Consider the following 13,328-nt stretch of genomic DNA (forward strand, 5'->3'; position numbering starts at 1 on the left):
CGGTTCGGTTCGAAAACCGAAAAAAACTATTTTTTTAAATAATATATATATAAAATAATTGTGATATTTTTTTAATTTTATTAAAAAATACAAATACCAAAATACCAAAATTAAATTCTAATTTAATAGTACAAGTTACGAGTCGTCGGTCCTTTCTTTTTTTTCCTTTCTTCCGCTCACTCGCTCAGTCGTCGCCCAAAGACTCTTTCTTTCTTTCTTTTCTTTCTCTGTCAGTCTGTTTCTCACTTCTCTCTTTCTCAGTTGTCCGTTCCACACTCAATCAACTCAAGTCAATTCTATCTATATTTTTATTTATATTCTATTATTAATATATTATATATAAATATAAATAATCATATAATATTAATATGTGCAAAAATATATTTTATTTATTTATTATTTAAAATTTTGATTTTTCGATTCGATTCGGTCACCATTTCCAAATCGAAAAATCAAAAGTTAAAAAAAAAAAAAAGGATGACCGAACCAAAATTTTTGGTTCGATTTTCAATCCGAACCGATAATTCGATTTGGCCGATTTAACCATTTTCTGCGCACCCCTAATTCCAACCTAAATAAACTTAGCAAAAATATCTTCGCACATTGTTTTTTTTAAGTTTCTCTTTTTCTACCTTCACATTCGCACCTTTAGCTACATCCATTCTAAGAAAAATTTCTAATATCAAATATCCAAACTAACCTCAAGTAAGGTTCTATGTGGTGGGGAGTAGTTCAATTTAGATAATTTACGCTTTTTAAAAAATTTAATGCAAACTTAGTTTAAAAATCATCAAAATCGTACTTTGCAATTTTTACTCGGGTGCACTTCTCGATTTAATCGAGTTGGACAATTTGTATAAAGTCAATCACTTAATAGTCAAATAAATTTTAAAATTCAACTGTACTAAATATATAAAAAAAAAAATTAATCTCAAAATACGTATCCTAAAATCACAAATAAGAGTATACGTACAAAATAAATCAATAACGATCATTTTATGAATCTTTTTCAAATTTTAAAAAATATTATATAATATAAACTATATAAATACCAACTAGTGATTACTTTATTAACTTTATGAATTCCTAACCTACAATATAAGAATAAGGGAAAAAATGCAAGCCATCCTCTTGAGATATTGTAAATGAGCAAATTATCCCCTTATGAAAAAAATAAATAGCAATTTACCTCCCTGTATTTTTTAAAGTACGACAATTTACCCCCCTATGATTTTTAAAATGAAGCAATTTACCTCCCTGTATAAGGAGGTAAATTGCTTCATTTTATAAAGTATAGAGGGGGGTAAATTGCTATTTTTTTTTTCATAGGGGATAATGTGATTATTTTCAATATCACAGGGGGGTAAATTGCTATTTACCCTGAGAATAAGTATTACAAATAATTCATATTTATAACATAATTTAAGAACGTCGATTCTGATTTGGATGTAAGGTTTAAATTTAATTAGTAGATTAATGGACGAGCTTTTATTTTAATTCAAATTAACTATTTGAATTTAAAATTATATTTTTTTATATAATATATTTTTATATAATTTAACAAAAAATGTATTATAATTATAATAATAACTATAATTATGTATATATATACACACGGAGAGAGAAAGAAAAGAGAATGCGGGGTGATAGAGGCGGAGGGAGGCAACAGTGACGGCATCCAAGGGTGCGGGGAAGGCGTCGAGGAAAGGGGGCGACGACAGGGAAGGGTATTGGGGCAGGGGGCAGGGGGCAGCGACGAGGGAAGGGGACGGCAACGCTGAAGGGTTTTTTCGGGTAGAGGATGGCAGCGACGGGAAAGATTTCTGGGAAGATGGCGGCAACGTGAACGGGTTTCTGGGATAGGGGGTGGGCGGCGCCGTAGAGGGGTTTTGACGATGGGGAAAGGGAAGGGGAAGGGGAAGGGCTTCTGATGAATCGGAAGGGGAAGGGTTATCGGGCGGGGACTGGGGGAGGGAGTTCGGCGGAAATGTAAAAAAATATTGTTTAAAATAAAATAAGATATTAAAATAATTATGACACTATATTGACAATAAAATGGTATCATGTATTTAAAATTCTTGCATTCATTAATTGTCTAAAAATCTAGAAGATTATCAATAACTAAGAATCCCTGACTAATTGATTTCATTTGCATATGTACACACACATTATACAATACCAATGAAAAATATGGTAACTATTTATTGTTGTCTTAAATATTAATATATATGTATCATCAAAATTGATATAATAAATTCATAAAGAATTTTAGTATACTATTATTATTATTACGGTCGAACTCGATTTATGCAGTCCCCATATAAACCCTAACCAAATTTTAAAATTATGGATTTTTTTACTAGTTCAAGATCAATTCAATCAGCCCTTAACCCACTAATTGTGGTGCAATATAATTTGGACTGATCGATTAGAGTGATCTCATTATTTTGTTGAGCATGCCTAATCTCAAGGGCATGTGGGAAATTCGGCTCAATCCGAGTTTAATCAAAATTGAATGGAAATTACATGACGGTTAATTATATATAAAATTCTTACTCAAATTATATTTGCTCGACTAAATCAATCACACAATAAGTATAGTATAAATTATATTTACCATGTAATTAATTACTATTTTTGAATTGTATACCAAATTTCAATTTTACTAAAATTGCATGAACTTATGGATATACATTTAAAAAAAAGTAATAAATTACCTTAAAATTTTACACATCTTATTCCTTATATAATTTGTTTGACTTTGCCAAATCTGAATACCCATTTAGTTTTTCTTTTGACTGTGGGTCCCATTCAAATACACTTTTCCTTTCTTTAATTGACAGAGTTTATCTCAAAAAACTCGAAACTGTGTATTAATTAGTGAAATCTTGCGCCACCAAATAGCCCGTGTGCATGTCTATCCAGCTCCGATGCCTTAGCCTCTTCCTACCTCTGGGCTCTGCTGGGAATACTTGAAACATTGTCTCAATCTCATCAGCTGTTATTATAGTTAAGAAAACCATGATTCAGAGGAGTGCCTGCGTGTTTCTTCGACTTCTCAGCCGCGCTCCAACCCCACCAAGTTCTTGTACATCGAAGGTTTTATTTCCTGCCTCCACCCTTTGATAATCTTCCTTATTTTCTCTTCTTTTTCGCATTTTGAACGATTTGAAAAACAGAGGGAAGGAACAGGACGGTTTGCTGGAGGTGTAAATAGTATTTAGGACTTAAACAAGCTTAATTCTAATCAAATCTTTGCTTGCTGTAATGTTAGGCTAGAGCTGGCTATTACGGGACTCAAGCTACGTCGTCCCTGCGGGAGGCCTGCGAATCGTCTAACTACAGGTAGTCAGGCCATAACCTGCAGCAACTCATTAGTTACTTATTACAAACATATTATAAGCGCTTTGTGGATTGAGTTTTTGGTGTTGTTTTACATGGTTTGGGTGGTGACGGTGCAGTCGGACAGACGATGAGTATGCAGACGTGGAGTGGGACAATTTGGGCTTTGGTTTAGTGCAAACTGATTATATGTATATGATGATGTGTGGAAGAGATGAGGAGTTCAAGCAAGGGCAGCTTAGCCGTTATGGGAACATTGAGTTGAGCCCTTCTGCTGGAGTTTTGAACTATGGTCAGGTATGGGTCATGAATTTGTTCCTTCATATTCGTTAGGAAAAATGGTAAGATCGATAGCTTGGTTCAGTTGGTAAAAATGAGTTATTTTATATGAAACGATTGTGTGAGTTCAATTCCCATTGTCATAAGGTCTGTGTACCGGAGAAACCTATGGTTCAGGTGCATGTGCTAAGTCGTGGTGGTGATCAAAATTGAAGTACAAAAAAGAGATGAAATTCTTATATATATTGACCGTCAAAATAGCAAATGAATTAACAGCGGAGTTTGGGTTGTGGGGATGTGGGCTGATTGATTCATACTACTTGGTATACAATGATGAATTGCAGGCTCACATAGCAAATTGACACTATTGATCCTTCAACTGGAAGTGATCAAATCAGAATTACTCTTGATCTATTCAGCCACAAGGATCAACAACATTTTGTAAAAGTTAGATGATAAAATTTGATTGGATTAATTCTTTTGAAATCATTTTTTCTTCATAAAAATCAGTACCCATATCCCAACAGGGATTGTTTGAAGGCACAAAGGCTTTCAGAAGAGAAGATGGAGGTCTCTTTCTATTCCGTCCGCAAGAAAATGCAATCCGCATGCAAATTGGCGCCCAGAGAATGTGCATGCCTTGCCCTTCTGCTGAACAATTCCTTGATGCTGTTAAGCAAACTGCTCTTGCCAACCGGCGCTGGGTAATCGATGTCTCTCCTTCAATTAGTATTCTTGTTTGTTCCTGTTCATTACCTCAGCAATTTTCGCGTTTTCTTTGTTCAACCAAAGCAGATTCCTCCCCCGGGAAAAGGGTCTCTGTATATCAGGCCTCTACTCATGGGAAGTGGACCTGTACTGGGTTTGGCACCTGCTTCTGAGTACACATTTTTAGTGTATGCTTCCCCAGTTGGAAATTATTTTAAGGTTAATTACGTTTTTCAGTTTATCTAATTGATTGGGAAATGATGTATGTTGGCAGAGAGAGTAATTTTCTTGTATGGGTTGTTGTTGTTGTAGGAAGGGATAGATGCCCTGAACTTGTATGTTGAAGATGAGTTTCATCGTGCCGCTCGTGGTGGTGCTGGAGGTGTGAAGAGCATTACCAACTATGCACCGGTAAATGATCTCGTTTTTAATATGTTTGATGAAAGTCCTTAAAGAAGATAGAAATTGAATTGTTTCATCAGTGTAGATGTATTCTATACATCAGCAGAAAAAGAGTTTAGAGGTAGCAAGTATTCTCTCAACTAAAGTTCTATTGTTTCTCTAAAATGTCAATTTGCTGCTTGTGTTCTGCAAAATATAAAGTTATGTGGTCGACATTAGGAAGCAGAGAGGTATTGGAACGCTGGATCAACAATTTAATTTATGGTTGGATATTAACCTGTCGATCATGGTTATGAAGTTCTGCTGGCGTTTGAAAAGTTCTTGTAATTTGATATGTTTGCCGATTCTTCAGTCTCAAACATAATATTTTTTCCTTTTATTTCGTGGCTGTCGAGATGAGTAAAGACTATACTGCATATTCTTTGTTTTGCTATGGGCTTGACATATATTGTCCTCTTGTCATGTAGGTCTTGAAAGCCATAGCTAGAGCAAGGGACAGAGGCTTCTCCGATGTCTTGTACCTGGATTCAGTAAATAAAAGAAACATTGAAGAGGTCTCATCTTGTAATGTCTTCATCGTGAAGGTATTTAACTCTTTAATGTTTCTTATATAAGTTCCTTAGCCAATGTATTGTTACAATTTTACTCCTATCCACATTCTGTGAGTGACATGTTTATACATTCATTTAGTGGAAAATTACACAATGCTAATGAAGAATGAAGAGAATATTGCAAAGCTACTTGGAAGCTGCTGACTTTTAAACATTATTGTGAAGAATGATGCATTGTTTAGTGAAAAAGAGCTAAAAGCCTGCTTGAATGCAATGGAGACATTTATAAATCCGATGACAGTTTTAAGGTTATACTGGTGGTCAAATGCATGCGATGTGAAAAATATATTGGTTTTAGGTTAGTATTTTGAGTTTGTCACAACCATAAAATCATCTCTCTGTTTTCACTTAGAACATATGAACCCTGCTCAATCCAAGTCAAATCATGATTATTTTAGTCGTTTCCATGTTGAGTTAGGATTTTAAGCTCGATAGGCATAGGCTGTATTTGTTAGTTGTTAGCAAAAAATTTCAAAGAAAGTGTCGAGTGGTTTGCTGATGTTTAGAAGGCAACAAAGATTATCATCAAGCAAGAAGTTAAGTTTTCCTTTTCTTTTTGTTTTGTTCTAATATTACTTCTTTTATTTGAGATTATGTCCCTAATCTAAATGTGTCGGTGCAATTAGGTCCTGTGGACAAAGAGTTCTTGAAGAAAATTGAATTGTTTGGGTCCATTAAATGACCATGGAAGGCAAATGTGCATATGTTGCTTTAGAAGCTGATCAGGGTATTTCAAGAAGAAGAAAAACTTAGGTCCTCCAGAACATAGGAAGATCCCTCTGTTGAGTGTGGATAACATTAGTTTCGGATATTATTCAGTGGTATAAATCAGCAAAAATGTATGGACTACTGACTGATGAATGATTTTCTCTGTGCAGGGCAACATTCTTTCAACTCCTGCAACCAACGGTACTATTCTTGCAGGAGTTACACGTAAAAGCATCATTGATATTGCACATGATCTGGGTTATGAGGTACTTGTTGGCAATCTGTGCTACTTACATGTTCGGCTACTATCCAACGCTCATACTCAAGCACAAGCTTAAGCCTGATTTGTTATAGGACTCATGGGTAGTATTGGGTGCGTTCAAAGAAGTTCTAGGAACATAACGAGACACGCACTTTTACCAAACGATGATAATTATTTGTTAAAGAAAATTCACATATTTGTTTCTACAGTAGCTATAAACTACCACATGTATATCATAATTTCTTTATTCTAATATAACTACTTAGGGGTTGATATTCTTATTATCACGTAGTCATCGTGCTTTATAACCTTCTGTAGCTAGCACGAAAGAGTGCTGTGAATTACATTAATTTCTGCATTAATTCTCTCATGATCATCGACCAATACGTTCTGAACTGATCATCTGGATGAACAAAAATTCTTTCTATATTCTCTTCCTTAGTTCTGTCCATCTAGATTCTTGAATACACACATCATTCCGTCTGGAGAAGGATTTAAGGAACTTTCTAAATTCAACCAGGTTGAGGAGCGTTCTATTTCGATCGAAGAATTAATCAATGCTGATGAAGTATTCTGCACTGGAACTGCAGTTGGTGTTGCTCCAGTAGGAAGTATTACATACAAGGGTAACAGGTGCGCACATTGACCCTCTAGCCTGCCAATTTCTTATTTGAAGAAAAGCTATACTTGTAGATTATTTGATTTTGCAGTAATCAATGTTGTCAGATGTGAAGGTTTAAGTACTGTTAAAGCAGTAAGAACGACCATCTTTATAGCAGTAATAATATCATATGATTTGAGCCTGCTGGACAGGTAGATGAATTAAGTATACTCAGTCTTGGATCAGTTATGTTGCGTTGGATTGATATATTTGAAGTTAGGGATTTCAAATTTTTATTAACAAAATCCTCTTAATCTGTTCACATAGTTTCATATTATCGAAGATTTGTAAATTTTCTACTATCATTTTAAACTATATTTTGTAGAATATGGATGGATTTCAACATATATATATATTTTAATTTGGAGTCATTTTAATTTTTTTCACCTGAATCATTCCATCCTAATATAACATTATTGAATTCGGAAATCCTAATTTGTTTGCCCTAGGATGCCTCACCTACTTTAATGGGAAAAATACAATTTTACTGCTATAGTTTAGGAGGTGATATTTTTTTATCCCGTATGAATTGATTTCGTAATTTAATTATGTATTTTTAAACTTTTGAAAATTTTAGTCTTTTTTGGGCCAAATTAGCATGAAAATTGCATGTGATTTACACATGATCCAATGAAAATGTAATTTTAGTTTTGTAATTTAGGGCTTGACATTTTTGATCCTGCATGAACTGATTTACAGAACTAAAATTATAATTTAATTGGCCATGTGCAATTCATGCAATTTGGCTAAAAAATGACTAAAATTGTTAAAATTTTAAAATTATATAACTAAATTACCAAAGTCAATTTATACAAGGCCAAAACAAACCACCCCCTAAGTTACAAGAATTGCTATTTTCCCTACTTTAATTCAAACCCAGATACTGTCATTGTATAATTAGATTGCCTGTAACGCTGTGGTATCAAAATTTTCTTAATTGTATGAATTATTTCTGTCTTTAATACATATTAGATATATATATATATATATATATATATATAGTTATATACTATACATACATAAATATAACACATACAGGTGGAATGCAACTGGATGATGATATATGGGAAAATTCTTGTTCAGATCAAGTTTGGCATAATCAAATCAATTATATTGGTCACTTTTTCTGAATTGTACATAAATCACACAACAAGTGTATTGAACGATCGAGTCAGATCCGGGCTAAAATGTTCCTGAGATGAGACCTGGATTGGAGTCTCGATATCTCCAAAATAAAAATGTAAAAAGATCCGTAATGTGTTACTTATATTGGTATCAGAAGTCATCAGCAAAAACGTATCCTCCAAAACGAACTGTCATCAATTGTTATTTATCATTGCAAGTGATCAAATTTCAGGATTCTTAGACATAGTAGTTGTAGCAGTTGTGATCCCTTACCGCCACGGTGAAAAGGTCCTCAATAACTAGGTGAACTGCATTTTACCGCATACAAAAATACTCGTAGGCATAAAACCTCTTGAACAAGAACAATGGCAATGCGACCATTGTGCAGTTAGTATGTTTACAGGTATTATCGTTGCATTTTGTTTGTTGTTAATGTACTGAACAGTTATTTTGGGTACAGGATCGAATATAAGACAAGCACTCAACTCGTGTCCCAGAAGCTGTATTCAAGACTTACAGGGATCCAAAGAGGCATCGTCAAGGACGATCGGGGATGGGTCGTAGAAATTGATTGATGGAGCTCTCTATCCTGCTCTTAGAACTATGGTCAGTTGTCTTCCTACTGGTAAATATGTAGTAACTGTAGATATAGTGCTTGGATTATACATAAACCCATTCATCAGCTTCTGCGATGTGTTGTCCATGCCAAGAACTTTTGTTATTGTAAGAAAGGAAGATTATTTTTGTGTGTTTTATTGAATGACCAACTACTTATACCTAAAAGATAGAAGAGGATATACAGAAATAATGTTGTAAATCTTAATACTCCTACTCAAGGGAGCATAGATGATATCAATCATGCACAGCTTGTCACACAACTTTTGAATTGCTTTGCTCCTAAAGCTTTAGTAAGAAGATCTGCTGTCTTCTCTGCAGGAGTCTATGCAGTGCAAATTTTTTGATTTATAACAGCCAAGTGAAAATCGACTTCAATATGCTTTATTCTCTCATGGAAAACTGGATTACTTGCAAGGTCGATAGCTGCTTGATTGTCACAATACATAGGCACAGAGTCACTATTCATGAAACCCAACTCTCTCAAACTTTTCAACCATAAAATTTCAGTAGTAGTGTGAGCCCTAGTCCTCCTGTACTCAACTTCTATCGATCTAGCTACTATAGTTTGTTTTTTGCTGCGCCAAGTTACAATATTTCTGCCAACATGGGTACGATATCTGGAAGTAGATCTTCTGTCATCTTTAGAGCCAGCCCAGTGTCTGAATTAGAATAGGCTTCTATCTTGACATCTCCATGTCGTTCTAAAAGCAAGCCTTTACCAGGAGCCCCCTTTATGTACTTCAAAATCCTAAGAGCAGCTTGCCAACGAATAAGTCGTGGCTTATCCATAAATTGACTAACTAGACTAGCGAGAAAGGAGATGTTAAGTACCACAGTCAAATAAATCAACCTTCCTACAAGTCTGTATTTGGTCATATCTTCCAAACAGTCGTTGTCATCTTTCCATAAATCAGAACTGAAATCCAAAGGCGTGTCTATAGGTTTAGTGCCAAGCAAACCGGCTTCCTGAAGGAGATCGTAGGCATACTTCCTTTGGGACACAGTTATCCCATGCTTGATGTGAGCAATTTCAATGCCGAAGAAGTATCAAATCTTTAGTGACAAAATGTGTTCGTAAGTATGTCTTGGCGTCTTCTTTGCTCCAATTTCACTTCCAGTAATCACAATATCATCAACATGCACTACTAGAATAATTGCACCTGACTGCCTCTTTCATACAAAAACTTATTGATCTGCCTCGCACCGAGAAAATCCAAATAATAACTCGATGAATTTTTCAAATCAAGCTCGTGGATTTGCTTAAGGCCATAAACTGCCTTCTTCAATTTGCAGACGAGGTAGTTCTTCCCCTTAGCTACATACTCTAAAGGTTGCTTCATAAACACATTTTTTTGCCAAAACGTATAATAAGGCATTTTTTTGTAAGAATAGGTGATGAGGAAGCCTATTGGATTGGTTGTTTTCTATTTGTCAATCTTTATCAAGATAATATTGTAACGATGAATATAGTAAGAGTTCATCAAACTGGCATTAGTATTTTGTTGTGCTTACTATATACATTAAATGGTGTTTCAATATCACAATAAAATTCTCACAGACTGGAAAATTAAACTTGTGGAGTTGGGCTGCACATAGGTTTGACAGCTATGAAATCAACTTCTAAGAGTCGATCTGAAACGTTCCAAGTCAAGGGACTCGAGAAGCGGGCATTGAGAGTCCTATAGAGTCTTGCACTAAGTATTGCAGTTGTGTTTCATCGGTAAGAGATGTAGGTCGTCTATTTGGGTTAATTGGCAAGATAGTCAACTAACTGAACTGATTCGAGGGAATTGTTATATAGAAGCCTTGAGGATTTGGTCACAAGGACTTGAATTTCATGTTTCGATAGTATAGGATTAATCCTTGGACTTGAGAAATCGTGACAGTCACGTGCATGCAAAGATAGTATCTTGGATCTGGCAAGTGGTGACTGTTAGAATAGTTGACCAGAAAACTAATTAGATTGGTTGTTTTGCTATTCAATTTTCATAAAGTAATATAATGATGAATAAAGTAAGTATTCATAATTGGCTCATGTGTTTGTTGTGCTTACTACTTGGACGGCGTTTCAATGTCACAACATATGCCCACAGACTGATAAACTAAGCCTACAGACCAAAATGTTAAACCTATGGAGTTGGGTTGCGCATAGGTTGGTAGCTGTGAAGTCAACTAAGATATTAATCTGAAACATTCCAAGTCGAAGATTTAGAGACAAGGCATCTAGAGTCCTATAGAGACCTGCACTAAGTATTGCAGTGTTGTGTTTCATTAGCGGGAGACGTAGGTCGTCTATGCAATGTTAGTGGGTTGGTTGGCAAGGCAGATCGAGAAACAATATGAAGGGTGTCAAGTCGATAATGCTCCGCATGAGAGATACTTATGAGGTATCGGTCCGACATATTAGATATGCTGCAACGAAGGCAATCATTGGCACTAGAATGAGAAAAGGATTGTTTGTACAAGATTATGGAGTCATGATGCTGTCCCTTGCAGAGAAGCTTAAAGATCTCCAAGCTGATCTTGAGAAAGAGAAGAAGTACATTGACATGATCCTTTAGTCACTTCCTCCCTCATTTAACCCATTTGTTGTCAACTACAACATGAATGAGCTTGATAAAAGCTTTCATGAGTTGATAAATATATTGGTACAGTATGAGACAACGATTGAAAAATCTACATCATTAGTACTAGTGAGGAGACTTTGACTTCTGAAGCAAAAGATAACGCCGACTGAAAGAGGAAAAAGGTTGAGACATCGTCAATCGATGCTAACACTTCGAGTGCTCCTGTTACACCGCGAGATAGGGTAAAGGAAAGAGGAAGAGGGTTCGGTAGTCAAGGATTCCAGACAATGTTTTGCATATTCTGCGGGAAAAGGGACATTGGAAGAGCGATTATCTCAATTTCATCTCCAGAGAAGATATATTTGTTTTCAACTTTAACATGAATAACTTCTTTGGTACTAGATACCAGTTGTTCATAATCTGTTAATGGTTTGCAAGTGGTAAATAAGGAGTAGGAAGCTAAGACGGACGGTCCTAATGCTTAGGGATGGAAGGGTTGTTGCTGATAAGGTTAGAGGAAGGATTAAAGAAGTGTTCTTGATGTAGGATTCGTGGCGAGTTGAATCTGGAAGGCCAAAGAGATACTAACTTCCAGATTCATGTGAATAATGAAAAGTCCTCAATATGTATATAAGTTTGGGTTTTAATGGTGAGTTTATGCTAGAAGAGGTGACCAAGAAGCCAATTGGATTGCTTTTTTCTTTTCATCAATCTTTATCAATATAATATTGTAATAATGAATATCATAAGTGTTCATCAGACTGACATTGTGTTTTGTTGTGCTTACTATTCTCATTATTTCAATGCCACAACAAAATGCCCATAGACCGAAAGTCTAAACCCGTGGAGATGGATTGCGCATAGGTTTGGTAGCTATGAAACCAACTTCTAAAGGTCGGTTTGAAACATCCCAAGTCTAGGACCTCATAATCGGCATCGAGAGTCTTATAAAGACTTACATTAAGTATTGCAGCTGTGTTTCCTTATTTCGAGGAAAGTGAAGAAGGAGAATCAACGCTTCCACAAATAATTGTTCAAAGACATTTTTCATTGAAAGGAAAGGGGTTCATAAAAAAGGGTAACAAAAACCCTCTAAGAAGGCCTCATTACGGAGCGTTCTTTTCATCCAACTAGAAATATCGTAAGAGAAGAAATAGAATCTGAAGCCTAAAAATCCCATGTCTTTCTTTTCAGACAGTGTTATATAAGTCTCAAGGATGCGCAGTTACGCATCTAGTAGCAAGGGGTGTCGCGGAAGCCCCCAGCAAATCCTTTCGTGCCATAAAGCTGGAAAGAATATTGCCTTTTTATCGATTTGATTGGTTCTGAAAGACACTGGCTTCTCTGCCGCTTTAACGCGCCTAAGCCGGTATCCTAGTTGGAGCATGATTTTCCATGCTTCCCTACTAGGTTGATATCCATCTATCATGGTTTATATCTTTTCCTACTAAGCTTAAGACACAAGACTCTTGGCTTCGGGTCTTCTTTTATTTGGTACTAATAGTATAACCAAAAGAGACAAAAAAAACCATGCTGAAAAGAAACAATCTAAAAGCAAGTCGATTAGGTCATTTGATCATTAAGTTCCTTCTATGGGGGATTCCCTCGACTCTTTGAACAAAAAACCTATAGTTTATTTTTTTCAGCTGTAACTTTCCCTAGAAACTCAATTTCAAAGTTCACTACCTACTTTCTTTGAGTTTTGTAAGTAACTCCTCCTTTCCTTAGCATTAGCTCTGGTACTCTAACAATGGGAGACTAACTGCCTGGCTTCATCCCTTTCTTTTGAACCATAAACTTCGGCAAGAGATAGGCTTATTGCCCTTTCCGCTCCTGAACTTGCCATTGTTGGTCTAAATATGGCTTTCAAATGTTGTTCCGAATTAGTGGATGCTACCGAAGGGAGTGGCGTTTCCATATGCAAAAGGAAGAGACTCATAAAATGACAGAGGCAAACAGAGCTTTTGCACATTTTCGTTAATCCAAGAATAGGATCTATACATCTTGATCGGAAAAGAATCAAGAGAAAAAGAAAGAATGTGAAT

The 13,328-nt window shown here is 35.6% G+C and overlaps 1 protein-coding gene across 1 annotated transcript; it reads left to right on the forward strand.

Annotated features, from left to right (window-relative positions):
- Positions 1-2,855: 2,855 nt before the first annotated feature.
- Positions 2,856-8,853, forward strand: LOC105162194 (branched-chain-amino-acid aminotransferase 2, chloroplastic). Its single transcript, XM_011080165.3, has 10 exons — positions 2,856-3,099; positions 3,275-3,345; positions 3,462-3,639; positions 4,149-4,325; positions 4,417-4,548; positions 4,642-4,740; positions 5,199-5,315; positions 6,221-6,316; positions 6,833-6,945; positions 8,559-8,853. The coding sequence occupies exons 1-10, from the start codon at positions 3,022-3,024 to the stop codon at positions 8,671-8,673; spliced, it is 1,176 nt and encodes a 391-aa protein (XP_011078467.1). The 5' UTR covers positions 2,856-3,021; the 3' UTR covers positions 8,674-8,853.
- The last annotated feature ends 4,475 nt before the right edge of the window (positions 8,854-13,328 follow it).

Source organism: Sesamum indicum, linkage group LG7 (assembly GCF_026168435.1).
Source record: "Sesamum indicum cultivar Baizhima isolate 11 linkage group LG7, ASM2616843v1, whole genome shotgun sequence".
NCBI lineage: Eukaryota > Viridiplantae > Streptophyta > Magnoliopsida > Lamiales > Pedaliaceae > Sesamum > Sesamum indicum.